We start from the raw sequence: 26,040 nt of genomic DNA on the forward strand, positions 1-26,040 counted from the left end.
TGGTGTCGTGGTTGCAATCAGATTGACCTCGCAATGGGCGTCGGGAGTAAAGTTGTCCATAATCCAGCCTATTGCGCACAGTTTGAGTCGTAGCACGACGTCCTGTGGCTCCACGAAAAGCATTATTCAACATGGTGGCGTTGCTGTCAGGCTTCTCCCGAGCCATAATCCTTACGTAGCTGTCATCCATTGCAGTAGTAGCCATTGGGTGGCCTGAGCGAGGCATGTCATCGACAGTTCCTGTCTCTTTGTATCTTCTCCATGCCCAAACAACACCGCTTTGGTTCACTCCGAGGCGCCTGGACACTTCGCTTGTTGAGAGCCCTTCCTGGCACAACAATGCAGACACGGTCAAACTGCAGTATTGACCGTCTAGGCATGGTTGAACTACAGACAACAAGAGCCGTATACCTCCTTCCTGGTGGAATTACTGGAACTGATCGGCTGTCGGATCCCCTCCGTCTAATAGGCGCTGCTCATGCATGGCAGTTTACATCTTTGGCCAGGTTCAGTGACATCTCTGACAGTCAAAGGGACAGTATCTGTGATAGAATATCCACAGTCAACATCTATCTTTAGTTGTGGGCATCAGGGTGATGAAAAACTTTTTTTTTATGTGTCTAATACTGAAACCAAGCAATAAATTGTCATGAAGTTTCAAACTAGTACTGAAACCTAGCTGTTAATAAAAGAAGTGCACGTCAAAGACTATTTACCTCGTATGCGAGTTTTTGAGTGGTTAAACGTTTCCAAGATGGCCGTCAAAACGTTGAAGATGACTCACGCCTGCCATGCGCTTCGACATCAAAAACAGATGAAAATATCGAATAAGTAGGTAATCTGGTTCGATCTGTCCATAGTTGCGTATTATCGTCCTGTGGTCACCGTGCCACACTACATATGGCAACGCGCATCCATGCCGCGGACAGTAACGATGTATTGCTACAACCAGCATCGACAATTGGGAGTGGCTAAAGAAGATACACCCTCTCTCTCAGCACAGCAGCACCTTCACACGGAGGTCAATATACAGCTGAACATGGAAGCACTCAGCTCCAATTTGTGACCTTAACTGAAGCAATCAGCGTCATGAAGTAGGACTAAAGAGTTATTCGAATCTCAGACGAAAATGTACTTTTGTAAACTTTCAACTTCAAGATAATATTATGTTGATTAATACATCAAGTAATGCATTAATACCGAATGAAAGATGTAAATTATCAAGCACTCTTGCAGCAAAGGATTGGTTTCACTTATTTTTTCATATGTTATAGTTCCAATGAACCATCTCCCAGACCAATCAAAGAACTCACACTTACGACCAGACAACTTTGATCCCATTTGGTCGTAACAGGATGCGTATTCCATCGATTGCTGAAATTGTAGGAATCGACAAAGAATGTGTAAGCCAAATTTTACATAACCAATATAATATTTTATCCATTCTCAACAAATGTAGTGGTGTATATCTAAATAATTATACCCATCACATTAAATGTCAGCGTCAACAGTAAGACGTAGATAACAAAAAGCCATAGTCACGTGGTTCATACCGACTGTGCATGACCACGGCATTCTGCTGCACGAATCTTATTGTTGACACTCGCCTATAATGCGATGGGCATAACTTTCTGGAGTAGGAAACCTAAGTGCCCGAAACCGGTTAAGAAATTAATCTTTTTATACAACCCTTTGCTGATTATTTCGATATATAACCAATTTAACATGAGAAAAGTGTATGCGAAATTGATGCCGAAAATTCTCACGATCGAACAAGAAGAAGCTCGTGAAAAAGTTTGTGCTATCATTTTGAATATCACTTAAAATGATGATAATTTCTTGAAAACAGTGATAATATGTGACGAATCTTGGTTTTTCGCTCATGATCCCGGAACTGAGACCAAATCCATGTACCAGGAGCGCCCAACATCACCGAGGCCGAAAAAACCTCAAATGAGCAAATCAGGATTCAAAGGGGTGATGATTTCTTTTCTCTATGTTCATGGAAATGTGTACCTTCACTGGTTTCCCGAAGGTCAAGCTATTGATCAACATCACTGCTTTGAGACTGGTGCTCAGCTCTGCGAGAAAATAAAAAGGTGACCCAAACTGTGAAGAACAGGTCATGGGTTATGCATCAAGAGAACGCACCAGCTCATACTGCATCGTCTGTTAAGAGGTTCCTATCGAAGCAGAAAAAACATTGACACTAAACTCGAAAAACAGTGTCTATAAGACAGTTTACATTAAATAAAAAAACCCAACAAAATAAAATTAAACATGTAATGGACAGTGATACTTCAAGAGGTATTACACATGGAATGCGATACAGAATCAAGAAAAGGAAATACATAACAACTATAGCAACAGAGTGTGGAGAGTACAAGGCAATCACAATAAATTAAGAAGAAATTAATCAATAGAGGAATAAGGAGGGATAGCCAGTGAAGAAAGTTATGGAAAATTGAGAGGATCATGTAAAATTTAGAAGAGGGAAGTATTAAGGTGTGTTTGGTGTTTCAGTAGTAAATCAGGGCTGTCGGCAAGATGTTTGTTAATTCCAGGGCTCCTAACACGCAGATTTTTTGGCCTTTGTTTATAAGTGATGGTCACGGAACTGTGGCCGGTAGTTGTGGCCCTCACTGGGTACACTCTCAGCAAGTGTAGAGTTATAATTTGCAACCTCGAGCTACGTTCATCTTCAGCCAGCCTAGTTGCTATGTCTCTCCATGACTGGCCAACATAAAATAATCCCAGTTACGACAAGAAATTTTCCCCATTGCTGTCTAGTAATTAGGTCTTATATTTGCTGTTGACAATACACTGAGCTGTACTGTTCTTCACAGAGTAGAAAATCTCATAGCTGCAGGATTTCAGTGTTTTTGCTACACTCTGTGATGCCTGTCCTCGTAATACTACCTTAAGCACTTCCGGGAGTGGAAGCGACAGTAGCATGAGCATAGAGGGTGGGGGGGGGGGGGAGGGGATATAATTTTCAGTATTCATTTCTTACGCAAGATATAGTCAGTCACGACAGAATTTTAGCCATTGGTTGAGACAATAGATTTTATTGTGTCTAACTCTGTTTCGAAATTTTCTTTGGACAGGGAGTGGAAGGCTGCATTTTTGTGTTACTGGGTGTTGTGAGCAAGAAGGTACTACTGTGTCCGTAGTTGCAGTTTTCCTGTTTAATTATGAGACAAGAAGATACCCAGGGTAACGTTGACTGAATGACCAACACGAGTGATCTCTAACAAGTGGACAAGCTACGTTACAACAGGTATCAGCACTGGTGTTACACTCTTAATAACATTATGATCAGGAGAGTGGCGCATTATCATTTGTTTAGTGCATGCCTCTGGCGCTTCTTTATCAGCAATATGAGCAGCAGTTGGCACTACAGCAATAGAATGGTTACAAATCAGTTACTTCGAGGAGAGCTCTGAGCCAGATGCCCTGTAACATATGTTCCACTAACCCCAAACCACTTACTTTTGCCACTTCAGTGGCATCAAGTGAGAGCTCATTATAGGTCACAGTGGAGGCCTGTTGTTTTTTCTGCACTGTAACATCCACTAACCCCAAACCACCGACTTTTGCGACTTCAGTGGCATCGAGTGAGAGCTCATTGTAGGTCACAGTGGAGGTCTGTTGTGTTTTCTGACGAAAGCTGGTTCTGCCTCAGTGCCAGTGACAATCATGTTACGGACCTGCAACCAAGCCACTAACCTGTCTGCCTGCAAGATACACTGGGGTGCGAATTCGTGTAACAGCAAGAACGCTGTGATAGTTGTCGCATGCGCCCTGACTGCAAGAGCGTAATCAGTCTGGTGATTTGAGCTGCTGTACTGCCATAAATGAACAGCGCACCAGGTGTCTTTTTTTTTCAACAGGATAACGCTCATCCACATGCCGCTGTTGTAACCCAACATGCTCTACAGAGTGAAATGATAATTAAATCAAGATCCTAAGCTATCGACAGGCGTTGATATACATCAAAGGGGACACTTGAAAATGTGTGCCCGACCGGGACTCGAACCTGGGATCTCCTGCTTACATGGCAAACTCTCTATCCAACTGAGCCACCGAGGGCACAGAGGATAGTGCGACTGCAAGGTTTATCCCCTGCACGCTCCCTGTGAGACCCACATTCCCAACTTAGTGTCCACACACTACATTCGTAGTGCCTCTGCCCATTACACTCATTACTCGCGGCAGACGATCTAAAGAGTCCCGTAAGAGTTTGGGCAATGCGTGTGCATCCAGCACAGAAAAAAAAGGTAAATGGCCGGTTAGCCTTAACTATATGAAGATGGTATCTGTTCTTTCGGACATGTCCGAAAGAACAGATACCATTTTCATACATGCTTCACAGAGTGTCGACTTGTTGCCTTGATCTGCTCAATCACGGGATCTGTCTCCAATCGAATACATACTGGATATCATCAGATGAAATCTCCAGTGTCATTCACTACCAGCATTAACTGTCCCTGTACTGATGGAGTAAATGAGACGGGCAAGGAGCTCTATCCAACAAACTGACCTCTGGCACCTGTACAACAGAATGCATGCAGATTCCCACACTTGCATTCATCATTCTGGCTGTTACACCGGCTATAAATTTACCAGCATTTCACTTTTGCAATGTCTTATCTCTTTCTTACCTTAACCTGTGATCTAGCAACGTTAATCATTTAAATATGTTACCTGGACAAATGTATTCCGAAAAATTTCATTACTCTGTATTACGATGCTGCGAGTTTTTGTCCTTCAGCGTATTTTGGAATAGTGGGAGAGCGGAAACGGGACTGTTTCGTCCGTCGGAAGACATTCCCGGTAAGCAGAAGTACTGTGAAAACTAGTACAGAGACGGAATGTTGCTTGATGGATGTTGTAAGGAATAACAGATGTAAGTTTTTGATTGATACAAGGGCACATGTATCTGTTGCTAGTCTAGACCTCGTGGGTAGTAGAAGACTAGGTACTCCTAGGTATAGATTACGTGGAGTAGGAAATAATGAGTTGCAATCATTGGGTACAACACAGCTCGTTTTTAAGATTGGAACTGTAGAGTTCAGAGAGCAAATGGAAGTGTTGCCAACTGTGGGACAAGGGTATTCTGTGATTCTCGGACTGGACATCCTCGATAAACACCATGCCAAAATTAGTCTTTCACAGCGTACAGTTGAACTTAGTGGAAACTTGTTTTCAATGGGTACAACAGCTGCAAATGGTTCTACGTCGCGAGGTTCATCCGTTGCTAAGATGTCACCAATTGAACCGCGTACAAGGGCATTAAAGACGATTACGCATGTCAAAGTGCCTTCGGGTACAAGGAAGTTAGTTTGGTTGTGAGCAGGTACCGATGTACCACAGCAAAGACTATGTGTGATGGAGCCACTGCAGAGCAATGAAGCATTGGATGAAATGCATTGTCTTATTAGGAGGAGGGTTGCGCGCGTAACGGATATAAATGGGGAACTGATGATTCCGGTCAGTGTAGATAATTTTGGGGCAGATAAAGTGGATCTCCCAAAGGGTTTAGTGGAAATACTCGACGATGAAGATATAGGTGAATCCCAAGGTGATTATAACGTCAAGCAAACCGTCAAGGCATCTGTACTACGTGATAAGATTCGTCATTTGGAGAATGGTGATCGAAAAGGTATGGAAGCTTTGTTATTAGAGTATTTAGATTTGTTTAATTCAGAAGGTCCATTACCAGCAACTCCTATTACACAGCACCGTATACCGACTGGCGATTGTCCGCCGGTCAATAGAAAACCATACAGGACAGCGAAACACCTACAACCACTAGTGGAAGAATTTATTAATCAACAGCTAAGGGACGGTATTATAGAGAACAGTGAAATCCCGTGGTCTGCCAACATAGTGGTAGTTCCTAAGAAGTCATTGGACGGTACTAAAAAGTATAGGTTTTGTTGTGACTATCGTTTTTTGAACGCGCCAACTATAACAGATGCGTATCCAATACAGAACATCACGGAAACATTGGACAACCTAGGTCGGTGTAAATATTTTTCGACACTAGATCTAAAGAGTGGGTACCATCAGATAGAAGTAAGTCTCGATGATAGTCCAAAGACGGCCTTTACAACAAGCCTGGGTCACTTTCAGTAGCGCAGAATGCCATTTGGGTTGAAAAACGCTCCTGCTACTTTCCAGCGTATGTTAGATGGTGTGCTTCGGGGACTGAAGCCTAAGATTACTATGGTATACCTCGATGATATTGTTACTTATTCGCGTAATCTAGAAGAGCGTGTGGAACGACTGAACGAAGTATTTAATAGGCTAAGAGCGGCAAATCTTACGCTTAATGTCGAGAAATGTCAGATTGCTCAGACGCAAGTGACTTATCTTGGGCATATTATCAGTAAGGATGGGGTAAGAACGGATCCTCGTCTAAGGTCGGCCGTGTGTCGTTTCCCACTACCACAGACCACTAAACAAGTTCAGCATTATGTCGGTTTATGTAATTACTACAGACGATATGTAAAGGGGTTCGCGGAAATTGCACATCCATTAACGAGAGTTTTAAAGAAAGGTGTTAAGTTTGAATGGACAGCACAGTGTCAGGTGGCATTCGAGAAGCTCAAACAGATACTAACATCAGACCCAGTGTTGATACTTCCTGATTTCGAACAAGAGTTCATACTATCTTGTGATGCTAGTAATATTGCTGTAGGTTGTATTCTTTCTCAGAGGGTTAATGGACAGGAACATCCAGTGGCTTATGCTTCCAGGCAACTGAATAAGGCAGAGGAGAATTATTCAACTATAGAGAAAGAAATGGTAACAGTGATTTACGGTATCGTATTTTCGCTGTTATTTATACAGGGTGTTACAAAAAGGTACGGCCAAACTTTCAGGAAACATTCCTCACACACAAATAAAGAAAAGATGTTATGTGGACATGTGTCCGGAAACGCTTAATTTCCATGTTAGAGCTCATTTTATTTCGTCAGTATATACTGTACTTCCTCGATTCACCATCAGTTGTCCCAATTGAAGGAAGGTAATGTTGACTTCGGTGACATCACGTCATCGACACAGATTTTCTGTGAACGTTTCGGCAGGCATTGTTGGTGATGTCTTGATTGGGCCCCACGCTCTTCCACCTACGCTCAATGGAGCAGGTTATCATGATTTCATACGGGATTCTTTACCCGTGCTGCTAGAACATGTGCCTTTACAAGTACGACACAACGTGTGGTTCATGCACGATGCAGTTCCTGCTCATTTCAGTCGAAGTGTTCGTACGCTTCTCAACAACAGATTCGGTGACCGATGGATTGGTAGAGGCGGACCAATTCCATGGCCTCCACGCTCTCCTGACCTCAACCCTCTTGACTTTCATTTATGGGGCCATTTGAAAGCTCTTGTCTACGCAACCCCGGTACCAAATGTAGAGACTCTTCGTGCTCGTATTGTGGACGGCTGTGCTACAATACGCCATTCTCCATAGCTGCATCAGCGCATCAGGGATTCCATGCGACGGAGGGTGGATGCATGTATCCTCGCTAACGGAGGACATTTTGAACATTTTCTGTAACAAAATGTTTGAAGTCACGCTGGTACTTTCTGTTGCTGTGTGTTTCTATTCCATGATTAATGTGATTTGAAAAGAAGTAATAAAATGAGCTCCAACATGGAAAGTAAGCGTTTACGGACACATGTCCACATAACATATTTTCTTTTTTTGTGTGTGAGGAATGTTTCCTGAAAGTTTGGCCGTACCTTTTTGTAACATCCTGTATGGGCGTAAGTTCAAGGTGAATACAGATCTCGCAGCATTGAAGTGGTTGTTGGGATTGAAAAATCCTTCGAGTCGTTTAACGAGATGGGCACTGAAAGCAAGTGAATTTGACTACGAGGCAATTCACAAACCAGCGGTAAAACATACGAATGCAGATGCGCTTAGTAGAGAAATAGCAGCTGTACAAGTTGTGGGCGTAAGTGAGAAGGAGTAGATAAAGGCGCAAGCCACTGACAGAGAGTGTCAATTGTTCCGAACGCAACCGCAGTTTGAATTGCAGGATGGGTTGCTTTGCAGGAAGGCGAAGTGCGGACTAGGCGTTTTAGTGCCAGAGTCGCTCAGGAAAGAAGTGTTGAAACAAGCGCACGACCATGTATTGTCGGGTCATGGTGGTAAAAGAACGTCTGATAGACGGGTAGCTGAAAGGTTTGGGTGGAAGACACGTCGCTATGTTGTAGAGCAGTGTGTGCAAAATTGTATACCGCGCACAGAGCAGATTTAAGTCATCAGAAAATTCAGTTACAGAGACTACCTGAAGCGGATCGTCCGTTCGCATTCATCGGATTAGACGTAATCGGAGCATTTAACAAGACCCAAGCGGGTAATCGATACGTATTAACAATATTAGATCATTTTTCCCGATACCTGGTAATAGTAGCTATTCCAGATCAGCAGGCAAGCACTGTTGCGTAAGCTGTAGTAAATAACTGGTTGCTGAAGTATGGTGTGCCTGATACTATAATTACAGATCAGGGTAGTAACTTTATGTCAGAGCTGATGAAGCAGTTATGCCGTTTATTGAAAGTTAAGAAATTGCGGACAAGCCCATTTCATCCTCAGTCGAATGGACGAACAGAACGGGTTCATAGGACGTTTGGTAAGGTGATTAGTCATTACATAAATTCAGAACACACGTATTGGGACGTGTATTTAAATCTGTTGAGAAGCGCATACAACGCGAAAGTTCATACAGGAACGGTGCTCTCTCTGTATGAGGTAATTTATGGCCGGAAAATGCCATCACCATTTGATGTGCTCAAACCTCAGGTTGAGTCAGTGAAGAACTTCGCCAAGAAATTGAGAGAGATTTGTTAAAGGGTACGGCGTGCTAATACTAAAGCTTTGGAGAAACAAGGGAGTATTGGGCAAAGAACAGGCAAACTTCCGCAATACAGAATTGGTCACTGGGTATTGTTGGCTAATCCTTAAGTTCCGAAGGGTAAAACGAAGAAGTTTTTGACGAGATATTCTGGACCGTATCAGGTAAATGAAATAGTATCTCCAGTGAACGTAAAGTTGCAGTTACCAACCAAGTCGTCAGTAATTCATGTGAGTATTATTAAGCCGTTTAAGGGCGCAGTGGATGCGTTATCGCAGATTCCTCCAGCAGTAACAAAGTGTGTGAGGGTACCGAAGCTAAAAGAACAGCATAGGAACGTTCCTTACGCACTTAGGTCCAGGGATAAGTAGATTAAGTGTCCTCGGGGAGGAACATGTCGTATTTATTGTTATTAGGTAATAGGGATGTGCAGTTTTTACTTGTCATTTGTGCGTTTTAGACGTGCTAAGGAAGGGAGCGATTGACATAGCTTCCCTTACCTTCAGGTGCCGTGCCAGGATGTGGCCCGGGAAACTTTTCGTCAGTCTGGTACTGCTACACTGTTGCAGAGAAGAGGTGGCGCAGGTGCAACCACTAGCTAAGGGAATTTTGTTTGCAACACAATTAGATGTGGTATTGTGAAGCCGCAGGTGGACAATTGTGCTCACGTATAATATATGGGGAGTGAGGAATGATGTACGGACACTACAGGATAGGTTTACGGCGCTACAGGCGGCCACAGAGAAGGAGGGATTGTTTCAAGACATACAGAACGATTATCAGGAATTGGAGCTCTCATACGAAAAGCTGAGAAGGCAGCTGCAACAAGTAACGGAAGTGGTCCCTCAAACGCTCGTTCGTAGGAAACGAGGGTCGTTGGATGCAGGGGGTAAATTGCTGAAAACAGTGTTTGGAACCGCGGACGAGGAAGATATAAGGAGCTTAAATAGCACGGTGGCCGAGGTGCAGGAGTTGGCGGAGGAGACAAAGTCGAAAGTGGATTGGCACACGACACGTTTAGGTAACATGGAGCAAGTGCTATTGAATGTCACTAGAACAATGCGGGAGTTGTCGTCAGACCTGGAACGTTATGCAGCAAATACCAGGAAAGTGTTGAATGGGGATACAGAGGCTATACAGGCGAGATTGAGCCGAATAGAGGGGAAAGTAGAAGTAGCAGCTTTATTGAGGGCATTAGCAGACAGGGTGGATGATGCGTGTGTCGAATTGGAAGCTATCCAACCCGCAGTGTATGGGCAACGGAGTGCCACTTTGTTAGGTCCAGATCAGATGCTGAAGGCGTTGCTGAAAGGGCAGAAAGAATTCTCGGAAGGAGTGCACTTGTCTAAAGTGAGAGTAATTACGGATCAGGCGATTATACACGTAGAAGTGCAAATACCAGTGATGGGTACCAATTCGCGGTACCAGTGTTATGCAGAACACCCGTATCCAATTAGATGGGGTGCACTTGGGAAGTGGGTGCAAGTGCAAACTCGGGAAGTGTTGTTAGTGTCAAGACGGAGGAGTGCTCATGTGGTAATGTCTACGGAAGATTTGACAGACTGTTTCAGGGGGAGTGTTTTTATTTGTCCAGCAAAGGAGGTGGAAACCCACAATCATTCGTGTGAGATGCAGTTGTTCTTGGTGAATATGCGAACATTAGAATGCGAAAAGAAGGTGTTACTTCCGGGACCGAAATTTCAGAAAGAAGGGGAACATTGGATTTACTCTGTGTTTGAACTAGAGACTGTAGTTGCCAGTTGTTACAGAAATGGTAGATTGACAGATATATCAAAGCTTGAATTCCAGGGCAGCGGGTTATTGATTAATGGCACTGGATGTGAAATAATGGGGAAGCGTTTTCACCTACAAGCTACTTTCACGGGTACAACAATGATTAACGTGACACAGCCTATCTTGCATTATCCAGAGGAACCACCACACATATTGCCTCACCGGAACCTAATGTTTATTAACGAGTCCTTGGATCCCACATTGCTACAACCTTTAGATAGCCTGATTATCTCAGAAAAAGAGCAGATCTCAGTTAATCAACTACTGCAGCACGTGCAGCAATGTCGGGAGAAACGTAAGCAATACTCAATTATATTTGGCGTGTCAACGACTAGTATAATCTTAGTTCTAGTGTTTATTTGTGCAACTTACTTTTGTATACGGAAAAAGATGTCTCGTTCTGAAATAACAACCGTACATCAAATACCTATGGGACGGATCTGGAATAGTGGAACATAATATAAATAGATAACCAATGATAAGGTTGGCATCAGTATTAAGTGTAAATAGATTATTAGTGGATAAGAAAAGTTTGACAGTGTTGAAGGAGTAATTGTAAGATACCTGTGGAGTATAAGGAAGTAAGGCGCGCACAACCAGTAAGTCCAGAATTGTAAAATTCGGGACGGATTTTCTTAAAGTAAGGGGATGTGTAGTGTCACAGAATAGTAAAGAGTTGGAAACGTGGAATATTGTCAAAGTCTCGCTGACTACGCCGAGAGCCAGAGGCTCTAGGTTAGCCAAGAGGTAAGAGGATTGCACATGTATCGGAATGTGTGGTCACGCAGGGGCAGTGGCTTAGTTACACACAACAGGTGAGAGAGAATTGCTTAGCACACGGGTTTGTGTTAGACGGAGATTTTCGTAGTGTGTAAGACAGAGGTATAGCGCCAACTGTACTGCATTTCATAACTTTGCGTAAGTCTGCCGTAACAACACGTAACTCTCACAAGGGGAGAGTACGACAGATAAATCAGCAGTACAAGCATGACGTCAGGACGTCGCTCGTGCTTCCTTTAAATACGCCAGCTTTGATAGCAACAGGGCACTCACAGACTTACAGTTAGATGTGTACTGGGTCGCTGTGTAGCGCTCAGCTCGGTGATCGACATGTTAATCTTTATTAAGGAGATGTTGCAGTAAGGGCGGCCCATCCAGCAGCAGATCATGAGGGGACAGTACCAGCTCTGTCAATCTCTGCTGCTGCTATCAATCATCAACCCAGGGATTAGCAGACATCGCGGCTGACTCGCTCGCCTCCAATGCTGACCACATCAGCGAGCCGTCATCGAGATCGCGCGGAGCCTAGGCCCTGTGCATCTGCCGTCACAACCCGGTAAGCCGACGAGGCTGGAGGACTGCAGCCCATTCCGCCCATCCACCGCGGACGAGCCACCAGGAGAAGACTACGTGAACACTTCTCGTGCAGACAGCACCGGGACTCCAACCCGGAGCCTCCTACGTGCAGCGACCTGCTGTCCGCCGCCGAACCGGGCGCCGCCAGCCACGCGCGGCCGAAGTAAGGGCATTCCTCCGCTACGTCACAGCACCCGGCGCTGCGCTAGCAAGACTGGTGCGGCCCGGAGCTGGTGTCATCGCTCCGAGTCAGCGAGGACTCAGGGAAGGTCGTTGATATCACCAAGCTCAGCCAGCCTGTGTTACGCGGCCCACATTGTACTCAGCAGGAATAAAGATAGCATGAATTAATCACGTTTCTTTGGCGTTTCTGACGCGTCCACAGTCATTTCCTAGCATCCTGACAACTGGAGAGGTCACCACTCAGCTTCCAGTCCACCGTAGGCGACAGGAACCACCGGGGCGCCTAGAATATCACGAAGCATCCCATGAGTTTCGGACTGCGCTTGTGGTGATAACCTCGACGTATCTAGCAGTGATGGGAGAGAGGATGTGGAGAGAGAGAGAGAGAGCGCGCGTGCAGTGTTGGCTGGGTGGCGTCCGCTACCTGACGACGTCCCTGGTGTCGGCCCTGGTGGCGCACTGCCGCTGCGCCGCCACGTGCAGCGCCGTGTGGCTGGCGGGGTCGCGGGCCCCGGGCTGCGCGCCGCCCTCTTCCAGCAGCACCTCCAGGGCGGCCACGCAGCCGTTCTCCACCGCCTGCTGCACCACCGGCACGCCCGAGAAAACGTTCCGCGTGTCCGGGTCCGCACCTGCCGTGGCACAGTGCCGCAACCAAACGTCACATAGCTCCATTCAACTTTCCCCCATCATAAAGTCCCAGCCAGACTGAGATTTTCACTCCGCAGCAGAGTGTGTACTGATTTGAAACTTCCTGGCAGATTAAAACTGTGTACCAGACCGAGACTCGAACTCGGGACCTTTTCCTTTCGCGGGCAAGTGCTCTACCACTGCAGAGTGAAAATCTCATTCTGGGAACATCCCCCAGGCTGTGGCTAAGCCATGTCTCCGCAATATCCTTTCTTTCGGGAGTGCTAGTTCTGCTAGGTTCGCGGGAGAGCTTCTGTAAAGTTTGGAAGGTAGAAGACGAGGTACTGGCAGAAGTAAAGCTGTGAGGACGGGGCGTGAGTCGTGCTTGGGTAGCTCAGATGATAGGGCACTTGCCCGCGAAAGGCAAAGGTCCCGAGTTCGAGTCTCGGTACGGTACACAGTTTTAATCTGCCAGGACGTTTCATAAAGTCCCAGAAAATTTCTTCGACACTGAAAATATAAAACGATCGATTTCTAGACACTGTCGTTCTAGGGACAGGCGAAAAAATGAGACGACGTCCCGATGATTAAGGGAAATCCATACGGTAATGACAAAAATAGACAGAAATGAAGCAACAGTACAAAACTGTTTAGAATTTCGTCGTCGTTTGTATTGCCTGTTGGTTTCTTTATCGAGATATTCTTTCGAAGTTTGTTAAATGGTTTTTATGAAGTGCCCGTTATTGTGAAAGGTTCACGCTCCATTGCTGGTGGTGGACTGTACTCAAGGAGAAAAAAAAAAAAAGACGCAGGAAATATGAATTAGCCGAATGAGTTTGAAATGTGTACATGTAATGCACATGCACAGACAAATAAACGATTACAATCTAAGATAAATTCGATGATTTATTCAAGCAAAAGAGCTTCACAAGTCGAGCAATTTATTAATAAATTTGTCCACGTCTGGCCCTTATGCAAGCAGTTATTCGACTTGCATTGATTCATAGCACTGTTGGGTGTCCTCTGTAGGGATACCATGCCAATTCTGTTCAGTTGGAGCCGGTCCTGGTGGCCGAGCGGTTCTATACGCTTCAGTCTCGCTTCAGACCGCTACGGTCATTAGATTCGAATCCTGCCTCGGGCATGGTTCAGTGGTTCAAATGACTGTAGCGCCTAGAACCGCACGGCCACTCCGGCTGGCGCCTCGGGCATGGATGTGTGTGATGTCCTTAGGTTAGTTACGTTTAAGTAGTTCTAAGTTCTAGGGGACTGATGACCTCAGATGTTAAGTCCCATAGTGCTCAGAGGCATTTGAACCATTTTTTTTGTCTAGTTGGCTCATTAGATCCTGAAAATCCTGACTGGTTGTAGGGAGCTGCTCATAATTGTCCAAACGTTCTCAGTTGAGGAGAAAGTATGGAGATCCTGCTGCCCAAGGTAGGTTTGGCGAGCACGAACACAATCAGTAGAAACTCTCATCTTATGTGGGCGGGTATTATCTTACTGAAATGTCTGTCTTGCCTTGAAGGGCAACAAAACGAGGCCTAATATTGTAGATGTACCACTGTATGGGTGCCATAGATGACAAAGGGGTCTTACTACGAAAAGGAATGGCACCAAAAACCATCACTCCTGGATCTCGGGATGTATGGGAGGCGACAGTGAGGTTGGTATCCCACTATCGCCCAAGGTGTCCCCAGACACGATTTCGCTGGTCATCTGGCCTCAGTTCGAAGTGGGACTCATCACTGAAGGCAATTCTACTCCAGTCAATGAGATTACCGGCTGAAAATTTGTCTGTAGACCACATGGACAGTAGTGGGATACGAATGTGACTGTCGTCTCAGAACCAAGAGTGATGGCCTGGGGTCTACGTCTTTTTATAGCAGCACCTCTTTGGTTGTCATCCGAGGAAACCTTTCAGCACTGCGGTACGTCGACAATATTCGACGCTCTGTTTTGCAGCCCTTCACGGCAACCCGTGCTGGGCTTACATTTCAGCAAGATAATACCCGCCCATTCACGAGGAGGGTTTCTGACTGCCTGCTTGCCAAACTCAACGGACCAGCAAGATCGTCTGCCCTCTCGCCAATAGAAAGCATTTGCTGTATTGAGGGCACAGTCCTCCAACCATATCGGGAATTTGACGATCTATTGCGCCAGTTGGTCAGAACCTGGCACGATATCCCTTAGGAGGACATCCAAAAACTCTATCAATCAATCCCAATATGCCGCCGACTGATGCGTGGATGGTCACCAGTCAGTGTAACTGATTTTAATCTGTTGCAGATCATATTCGTTGCAAGCGCATAAATACTCTCTGTTGTAAATTGAGTTGATGTAGTTGGGACTGCAATATAGTCTGTGTCGAAGGCAATGCCCTGTTAATAGAGGCAGTGCCGTGGTATTTGGATTTTCAGGTGGTTGCAGTTCACGTCGACAATGTTCATGTAATATTAAGGAGGTTCAAGCTCGTGACTTGAATGTATAGCCACTTCCGCAGTAAGTTAATATTTCCTACATCTTCGATATTGCCATTTGTAGCCTTATTTGGGGAGATAACTGCTTCCTTTCTGATGCACGTTGACAAGGTAGTTCTGGCAGCGGATGACGCATTCTTATTTCCTCGTTCCAGAACGCTGCTTTCTTCCAGCTGCGGTGACACTTCCGTCATCACACGTTGTCTAGGTTTGCCCGCAGCCAGGCGCATCTATCGGCTGCCTTGTGTTAGCGCAAGTTACGTAAATTTGGTCGTTTTAGTACCTGCCACTGCGGAGTGTCACCTAGTTAATTCAAGCGCCCTGACCTATTCAACTATTGAGAGTTGAGCAAGCACCTAAGCCTTAAGGTGTGTCCTGCAAGTCGAACTTCCTTGTCACTATATTTGTTCTTGTTTAAATCTTACAGGCCATACCTTGGTAGTTCTGGAGCTTTTACTTATTAGTATGACCTGTTGAATTTTTTTCATCCGCAGTCATCAACTAACTCCGATTTAAATACCCTCCGCCCGCGGCGGACAGAGCCATCACTCCGACGTCATCTCAGACGCCGTGGCAATCTGTTCCACCGCGCTACCGTGGCGTGGGTCGCGGACGGCGGAAGGAGCGTGCCGGGGGCGGAGGGTATTTAAATCGGTCACTGCCGCGACCGAACCCAGTTCCCTCTGAGCGGCCATAGCGTACGGATCTCCGTGCCGGCACGTTCACAGGAGCTCAGTCCGTCAGTTAACCTGATGATGGCGACATGTATGATCGCTGAAATATTGTGCCCGTTGGACACTGTACACCGGCAGTACACCCGTGGATATTTTGATAGTCATTATTAATGTTTTGCTGGTGTATACTAGTTGGGAGTCGCATTTAAATTGTATGCCTTCCCAGTTTTTCTTATATTTTGGGGAAAATGGTTCAAATGGCTCTAAGCACTATGGGACTTAACATCTGAGGTCATCAGTCCCCTAGAACTCAGAACTACTTAAACCTAACTAACCTAAGGACATCACACACATCCACGCCCGAGGCAGGATTCGAACCTGCGACCGTAGCGGTCGCGCGGTTCCAGACTGAAGCGCCTAGGACCGCTCGGTCACTCCGGCTGGCCTTTTGGTGGCAGTCATTTGTAGCTCACTACTGGAAAAACTCAGTTTGTTGAACCAGCTAGCAGTCACACTTTACTGAGAATTTGAAAAACGTACCTGAACAGACAGAAGGCGTGACTACATTGTAGGTGTTTGCCGACCAGCAACCCTTACACACTTTCCGATTCCGGATGGCCTGCTAGCTGGTGCAAGAGCAGCACTGAAGTGACGAAAGAGCAACAGCGTAACCTCACTCTCGGCACGGATTCTGTCTGTACAGGTACATTTTTAAAATTCTCACTGACGGACAGTGGGTGGACCTATCTGTTTTGCCATACTGGGGGTCATAGAGGAACTCTTCGCTGGTTTATTCGTGCATGTGTCAATGTCACGTCCCTTGGTGGTCATTCTGGAGGACACAAGATAGGAAAAAGCACAAGCACCCTTAGCTGCTAAGAGTTACGTTTTGAACGGTACCTAGTGGTTGGAACAAAGACAAGAGAGCAAAAATTGCGGACGCACTGTGCTGCAAATGGGTGCCGTGACATTTGATGTGGATGCAGCCCCACAATTTCCTTAGAGAAGCGTCGAAACGCCCGAGATGTCAGCAGTATTTAAGGCCGTGAAGAACGTCTTCGTGTTGCTCATCACATTACGAATTGTTTTTTCGACCATGAAATGTCTAGGAATCAATGGCCCAGGTAATGGGTTGGTTACATCGACGTCCTTTATGCCTTTTCGTGCCGATTCTGGGCTGCGGTGTGTCTAGAATATTTTCCTCGGACACTCATAAGAAAACCGCTCAATTTCAACGCTGTGCGTTGCGGTTCTGATCCCCATCGCAGAGGCGTCATAAAAAGGGGTGATATGTGGGGAAAAAATGGGCGTGACGACCTTCCAGTTATGTGACGGTGGCATTGGGCACAACTGTCGTGAAAGTTTGCCAGTGTGACATAATTAACCCACCTTAGATATGACATGAACTTTGGAGCTGTGGCCTTTTCTGCCTAGCTGTCGGCACCTCACTGTCTGAAGCGTCGCCGAAACCGAATTTCTTATTTAAGCGTCATAATGGGTGGGAATCATGTGCTTTCAGGAAAGTAGACCTTTAATTTCATTGCCCAGTGTAATTAAGTCCACTTTAGAAACCATAGAAGCCTGTGGTAGGAAATGTGCGACATACTGCATTTAGAATTGTTAGCAATGTCCAAAAGTTCAAACATGGGTCATGACTCACTTTGAAATCGGGTCATGCCGCAGCAAAGGGGCATCTGCCAAATATAAGATAATAAGTGGTCACACGACACCTGCTACAACACTGGTTAACGCTTGCGTATCGAGGCTGAGAGTGCTCCTCGTACAGCATCTCGCTTTAAAGCCAGCACATGGCACCGCGCTGCTACTGACCGCCTTGCAGCAAGGCCCTCACGAACTCCTCGTCCCCGCGCCGCCGGCACGCCATTTCCAGACACGTGCTGTAGTAGGGGTCGCCGTACACGTGGTTTGGATCCACCGACCGGCAGCCCTGAAACACACAGGGGCACACATCCTAATTTGGCGTTCACTCGTGCACTTAGGTGCAGGACCCGCAGGGGTGATATCTTGTAGAACCCATTTTGTTCTAAATGCATTCCGCAGGGGGATTTAGTTGCCATTACCGCTGTCGTTTTATGGAATCTGCCGTGTCATAGCTGCCCTTCAAAAACCGCGTGCGTGATTCCTTATTCTGTCGCTTGCCAGCAGAGATTATGTCGTACAGAAAAAATGAGCAAGACCTTTTTCTAGAAAATTTAATTTAGTTAAATTTTGTACTGAGATATGTTTCCGCTAGAGGCCGTAGTTGTCGAGTTATTCAACAAGTATGTACAAAAGTGGTCTCCAAACGATATCCTACTCCGACACTGAGCCCCCAAAGGGAAAGATTTCTAGTATTTTGTTCGTGGGCACTCTCTCCTATCACTATACAAATATTTGCGAGTGTATGAATTATTTCGCAGATTCTACCTTTTTGGTCTTAATTGACTGGCCTTATTACAACACTAGAATAGTCGAGTACTTACAAATTGAAAAAGTGACGTCAGTGTAACTTTGCCTAACAGTTTTGCAAATTTGATCAGCGTAAAACAAACAATTACATTGTCGTACTCGTTAGGCTTTCTGAACATGAAGCTATTCTGCTTGTAAGAGTCAAGTTTGGATCGAATTGTCAACCTAATTAATTTTAGCGTTACGTTTTCGTTTTGCGTTCATTACCCCCACGGGAAAGCTTAAATTAATAGAAACCAAAGAAGATCGAACATCGGGAACATTTCGTCCAGGCGGAAATTTCTATACATTAATAGAACGGAAATACTAGAAATCCTCACTGGTGAGGGATAAGTGTAGAGTGGAGGTGCGTTTGGAGGTTACTTTTTCTTGAAGAACTCACGAAAAGTCGCCTCCAGTGAAAACGTACAGTATCTTAGTACATTAAATTTCCTACAAAAAAGGTTTCTGCTCTTTTTTTTCTGTATGACTAATAGTTTGCGCGTAGCGAACAAGGGAATATGAAAATCGCGCAGGTGGTCTATCAAGGACCCAGGCCACAATTTTCCAGTCGTCTAGGGTCCAAATGATAAAGTCAAGGGCCCAATAGAGGCTCTGTGGGCGATGTCGTGCTGTAAACAGGGCGTCTGTTATCTGCTGCCATAGTCCATTAACGCCAAATTTCACCGCACTGTTCCTAACGGATACGTTCCTCTCACGTCCCACTGATTTCTGCGGTTATTTCACCCAGTGTTGTTGCTCCGTTAGCATTGACAACTCTATGTCTCATAAATTACGAGGTCGTTGAATTTGTGTAAGTTTGTTGCTGTTATAGTTCTTACGTCAATTGCGTGACAGATATTATTCCCAAAGCTTGGGACGAGTATTGTACAAATGATCCATTTCTCTCAAATGCAGTTTTTTGCGTAACACTAAAGCAATGCATTACACAAATTAATGTTATGATATTTAAAAAAATATGTTTTGGTTACTGTCATTATTATAAAAAATGCTAGGCGCGTATTACATGTGAAAACTTGGGTGGGGCGGGGGGGGGGGGGGGGGGGGGGTGTAAAGCGAAGTTGAGTTTGTGGGTGAAGAATGTAGATGGAGAAGTAACTGTGGACATGGATAACGTAAAGTGAAAGTAGACTACATACTGAAAAATGAAAAATCTGCTGTCGACATTCGTATAAGTTTCTTCCCCTCTTCTCATAACAGGGATGGTAAAGATGAGGAACATTTTAAAAATCACCTCATACCATGAAGAAACAGTGACTCAAGTTTCATCCCAGTCCACTACCTCGCTTAGAAAATCATCACTATCTTCTTTGTAATTTGTCAAAAGTGAAATGAACCGCAAACTGGTTTTTGAGTTACCTTTAATAGCTTTTGGCACCGAAACGGATCACACAGTTTCCGAAAATTCAGTTTTTCAGAACCCGTTTAATGAAGAAGTGTTCTTTATATTTGCAGAAAGTTATTAAAAAACTCGCATACTGTAACCTTACTGTATTCCTTCAGAGACAGAGGGGTCATTAATTTTCTTCCAGTCTCGGATAGCTGCTTGTTGCCTTCTGAGGGAGGGAGGAGCTATATTCCAAAGGGTATGAAGCCAGGAAAGTGGAGTTGATTGCAGAGTTCCTGAGATAATCCTCATGGTGGTATTAAGCTGGACTTCTATTTTCTTCGTGTGTGTGTGTGTGTGTGTTCTTGTACCAGACTGGGGCGCAGTATTCGGCCTCCGAGTATACAAGATATTGTGCTGCGGTGCGTAGGGTGTTAGATTGAGCTCCCCAGGAGGTTCCAGTCAGCTTTATTAATATGTTATTTCGATTTTTTTACCTTTTGACAGGTTATTTCTAGGTGTTTTTTCTAGGTTAGTGGCCGATCAAGAGTGATTCCTAGATATTTTGGATGGCTGTTATGCGTCAATCGCTCATTGCAGAATGTTACTTGTAACTCTCGTCTTGCCTCATGATTGTTCAGGTGGAATACGCTTACCTCAGTTTTATTTGGATTTGGGCAGAGCCTCCATTTCGTATAACACTGGTTAAGAAGTTGAAAGTCCGTTGACAGAGTAGCTTCCCCCTCTTCGAAAGTTTTGCTCTGAAGATATACTTATCCGAAAAATATTGGACCATCTACCAACTACCCGCCTAAAATCTAGGAAACCTATATGGGAAGACGAAGGCCTCAAATTCCCAGAAAGGTACGACATAGCAAGGGAATGGAGGCAATACTGGTCGCTTAATAATCACCATCCTCACATCACTGATTTTGATCCTTCGACACCGGTGTAAGGAATGCAAATGCCCAGAAGAACTTGGTGCAAACTTAATCGTGTGAGGACCAACCACGGCAGGTGTAAGGCCATTCTCTCTGATGACCCATGATGCGACTGTGGTGCAGAAGAACAAGCAGTCCCTCACCTGATCTTCGAATGTCCTGCGAGAAGTCTTGAAGGAGAATGGAGGGATATCATGAATGCTACTCCACGTGCTGTTCAGTGGGTGGCCTACTTAGATGTGGACTTATAGCTGCAGCGTCTGTCTCCGTAATCTTTTGCATATTGTTGTTTGCAATTAATCATTTAATAACATATTTGTAATTCGTTTATTATATTAATTAATAGTTTTGTGCAAATTTGCTCTGTAGATGCCATTCGCTAAATAAATAAATAAACTGTATTCCTTTACGAATTCTTGAAATGCACGAGTCAACTCTTCATTAGTCATACATGGACACTCCCTTCCCTGCACACTTGTTCACGTCCATCATTGAATTGTCAGACCCATCTCCGTATCACTGGATCAACCATCACATTTTCTCCGAAAAATACTCAAATCTGTAGATGAATGTCAAGTGGTTTATTGTTCTTCGCATTCAGAAAAAGAATTACAGATCTAATCGCACAGGTGTGTGGTTTTCAATCACAGTCCAATATCTAAACAAGAACTACCCAGCATGAAAAGACAGAGCTCAAAATGGTGATAAAGCGTCTCCTTGGCTCAAAACATCTACCTCGTATGCGCCAAACTGTGACTGCAACGCTGCCGTACAAAGGGATATTACACTACTGCCCATTAAAATTGCTACACCAAGAAGAAATGCAGATGATAAACTGGTATTCATTGGACAAATATATTATACTAGAACTGACATGTGATAACATTTTCACGCAAATAGATCCTGAGAAATTAGTACCTAGAAAACCACCTCTAGTCGTAATAACGGACTTGATACGCCTGCGCACTGAGTCAAACAGATTTTCGATGGCGTGCACAGGTACAGCTGCCCATGCAGCTTCAACACGATACCACAGTTCATCAAGAGTAGTGACTGGCGTATTGTGACGAGCCTGTTGCTCGGTCACCATTGAGCAGACGTTGTCAATTGGTGAGAGAACTGGTGAATGTGCTGGCCAGAGCAGAATTCGAACATTTTCTGTATCCAGAAAGGCCCGTACAGGACCTGCAAAATGCGGCCGTGCATTATCCTGCTGAAATGTAGGGTTTCGCAGGGATGGAATGAAGGGTAGAGCCGCGGGTCGTAACACATCTGAAATGTAACGTCCACTGTTCAAAGTGCCGTCAATGCGAACAAGAGGTGACTGAGACGTGTAACCAATGGCACCCCATACCAATGAAACCCCATACCATCACGCCAGGTGGTACGCCAGTATGGCGATGACGAATACACGCTACCAATGTGCGTTCACCGCGATTTCGCCAGACACGGATGCGACCACCAATATGCTGTAAACAGGACCTGGTCAAGTCTAACCGCAGCTATGGTCTCCGAGCTGATAGTCCATGCTGCTGCAAACGTCGTCGAACTGTTAGTGCAGGTGGTTGTTGTCTTGCAAACGTCCCCATCTATTGACTCAGGGATCGAGACGTGACTGCACGTGCGGATAAGATGCCCGTCATCTCGACTGCTAGTGATACGAGGCCGTTGCGATCCAGCACGGAGTTTCGTATTACCCGCCTGAACCCATCGATTCCATATTCTGCTAACAGTCACTGACCAACGCGAGCAGCAATGTCGCGATACGGCAAACCGCAAACGCGATAGACTACAATCGACCTTTATCAAATTCGGATACATGATACTACGCATTTATCCTCCTTACAAGAGGATCGTCCAACGTTTCACCAGGTAACGCCGGACAACTACTGTTTGTGTATGAGAAATCGGTTGGAAGCTTTCCTCATGTCAGCACGTTGTAGGTGTCACCACCGACGCCATCCTTGTGTGAATGCTCTGGAAAGCTAATCATTTGCATATCACAGCATCTTCTTCCTGTCTGTTAAATTTCGCGTAGGTAGTACGTCATCTTCGTGGTGTAGCAATTTTAATGGCCAGCTGTGCAGCTTCTGGACAGAGCTCGTATATTGAAGCGGGTGTGCGCTCTGTTGGGTAAGCTAACCGAGGTAGTGTAGGCGCACCTTGTCGGAGTCCTGCAGCTGCAGCAGCTGGAAGAAGGTGTCGATGTCTCGCTGCTGCATGGCGGCGAGCAGGCGGCGCTGCGGGTCCCCGCAGGCCGGGTCCTCCTCGTGCGGCGCCGGCAGCAGCCGCCGCAGCTGCGGGAAGCGAGCCGCGATGGCGTCGCGCACCAGCCGCCCGTTGACGGCGCGCGAGTAGTCCACATTGACGCGGCCCGCGCCCTCCTCCAGCATCACCTGTCACAGCACCACCAACCGTCAGGCCCCTTGCCTGCTGAACGCTTGTCTTACCGAGTTTACCATACACCAACGCTTTGCGGCTGGCTGCAGAGCAACGATTCACATAAATAGAGTTCCTCAGGGCTCTACATTAGGTCCTTCGTTATTCTAGGTATTCATAAATAATTTACTACACCACTTCTTTACCTTCGACGAATACTGCACGACTGGTAGAAAGCGATGATTCACAGTGCACATAATGGAGTTCCACAGGCTTCTGTAACAGGTGCTTTGTTCTTCTAGGTTTTTTTATAAATAATGTACTGTACCACTTATTTACCTTCTACAAACAATGCAAGGCTGGCAGTAGTGCCGATGATTCAAAGTTTAAATAATGGAGTTCCACAGGACTCTATATTAGGTCCAGTACCACCAAATGTCAGGCCCCTTGCCTGCTCTATGTTTGTTTTACCAAGCTTACCATACACTAACGCTTTGCGGCTGGCTGCAGAGAAACGATTCACATAACCAAGAGTTCCTCAGTGCCCTACATTAGGTCCTTCGTCATTCTAGGTATTCATAAATAATTTACTACACCACATCTTTACAGTCTACCAACACTGCATGGCTGGCAGCAAAACGATGATTCACAGTGCACACAATGGAGTTCCGCATGGTTCTGTACAGCTCCTTCGTTATTCTACATATACATCTAGATGGATACTCTGCAAATCACATTTAAGTGCCTGGCAAAGGGTTCATCGAACCACCTTCACAATTCTCTATTATTCCAATCTCGTATAGCGCGCGGAAAGTATGAACACCTGTATCTTTCCGTACGAGCTCTGATTTCCCTTATTTTATCTTTGTGATCGTTCCTCCCTATGTAAGTCGGTGTCAACAAAATATATTCGCATTCGGAGGAGAAAGTTGATGATTGGAATTTCATGAGAAGATTCCGTCGCAACGGTAAACGCCTTTCTTTTAATGATGTCCATCTCAAATTCTGTATTATTTCTGTGACACTCTCTCCCATATTTCGTAATAATACAAAACGTGCTGCCTTTATTTGAACTTTTTCGATGCATTCAGTCAGTCCTATCTGGTAGGGATCCCACACTGCGCAACAGCATTCTAAAAGAAGACGAACAAGCGTAGTGCAGGTAGTCTCCTTAGTAGATCCGTTACATTTTCTAAGTATCCCGCCAATGAAACGCAGTCTTTTGTTAGCCTTCCCCACAACATTTTCTATGTGTTCCTTCCAATTTAAATTGTTCGTAATTGTAATACCTAGGTATTTAGTTGAATTTACGGCCTTTAGATTATACTGATTTATCGTGTAACCCAAGTTTGAGGCATTCCTTTTAGCACTCATGTGGATGACCTCACACTTTTCGTTATTTGAGATTAACTGCCACTTTTCGCACCATTCCGATGTTTCTTCTAAAACGTTTTGCAATTCGTTTTGATCTTCTGATAACTTTATCAGTCGATAAACGACAGTGTCATCTGCAAACAACCGAAAAGGGCTGCTCAAATTGTCCCAAATCGTTTATATAGATAAGGAAAAGCAAAGGGCCTATAACACTACCTTGGGGAACACCAGAAATCACTTCTGTTTTAGTCGATGACTTTCCGTCAATTACAACGAACTGTGACCTCTCTGATTGGAAATCACAGATCCAGTCACATAACTGAGACGATATTCCATAAGCACGCAATTTCACTACGAGCCGCATGTGTGGTACAGTGTCAAAAGCCTTCCGGAAATCCAGAAATACGGAATCGATCTGAAATCCCTTGCCAATAGCACTCAGCACTTGATGTGAATAAAGAGCTGGTTGTGTTGCACAGGAACGATGTTTTCTAAATCCGTGTTGACTGTGTGGCAATAGACCGTTTCCTTCGAAGTAATTCAGAATGTTCGAACACAATATATGTTCTAAAATCCTGTTGCATATCGACGTTAACGATATGGGCCTGTAATTTAGTGGATTACTCCTACTTCCTTTCTTGAATATTGCTGTGACCTGTGCAACTTTCCAGTCTTTGGGTATGGATCTTTCTCCGAGGGAACGGTTGTATATGATTCTTAAGCATGGAACTAATACATCAGCATACTCCGAAAGGAACCTAATTGGTATACAGTCTGGACCAGAAGACTTGCTTTTATTAAGTAATTTAAGTTGCTTCACTACTCTGAGGATATTTACTTCTACGTTACTCACGTTGGCAACTGTGTAACGAATTCGAATTCTGGGATATTTACTTCGTCTTCTTTTGTGAAGGCATTTCAGAAGGCTGTGTTTAGTAACTCTGCTTTGGCAGCACTGTCTTCAATAGTATCTCCATTGCTATTGCACAGAGAAGGCATTGATTGTCTCTTGCTGCTAACATACTTCACACTCCTTATTCTAGGTTTTTATAAATGATGTACTATACCACTTATTTACCTTCTACAAACATTGCAAGGCTGGCAGTAGAGCAATGATTCAGAGTTTAAATAATGGAATTCCACAGGACTCTATATTAGGTCCTTTGTTCCTTAGCATTTATAAATAATGTATGTACCACTTCTTTATCTTTTACTTCTACTGCACAGCTAGCAGTAGAGCGTGATTCAGTGTCAATAATGGAGTTCCACAGGATTCTTTATTTGGTCCTTTGTTAATCTATGTATTTATAAATAATGTATAATATATCACTTCTTCACCTTTACCTACACCCTGTGGCTGGTAGCAGAGTCACGATTCACACTATAACTAAGAGCTCTACATTAGGCCCTTTGTTAAAATGTTTGTTTTCTCGGTCAACATATATGAACCTTCATTCAGTATTTCTTTGTTCCCACTAAACAGGCGTATTTTTCCATTTATAGGACTATGGTCCATGAGTGTTGACCTTCTACTTCTCAGTTTTAAAATCAGGGCACGTA

The 26,040-nt window shown here is 44.8% G+C and overlaps 1 protein-coding gene across 1 annotated transcript in view; it reads right to left on the reverse strand.

Annotated features, from left to right (window-relative positions):
* Positions 1-26,040, reverse strand: part of LOC126285069 (transient receptor potential channel pyrexia-like) — a 136,408-nt gene that overhangs the window by 46,548 nt on the left and 63,820 nt on the right. Inside the window, exons 5-7 of the mRNA XM_049984392.1 lie at positions 22,890-23,123; positions 17,821-17,938; positions 12,634-12,838 (exon numbers count right to left, since the gene is read on the reverse strand). Of these exons, the coding sequence (XP_049840349.1) occupies positions 12,634-12,838; positions 17,821-17,938; positions 22,890-23,123 (557 nt within the window). The remainder of the gene's footprint in view (positions 1-12,633; positions 12,839-17,820; positions 17,939-22,889; positions 23,124-26,040) is intronic.

Source organism: Schistocerca gregaria, chromosome 8 (genome assembly GCF_023897955.1).
Source record: "Schistocerca gregaria isolate iqSchGreg1 chromosome 8, iqSchGreg1.2, whole genome shotgun sequence".
NCBI classification, from domain to species: Eukaryota; Metazoa; Arthropoda; class Insecta; order Orthoptera; family Acrididae; genus Schistocerca; species Schistocerca gregaria.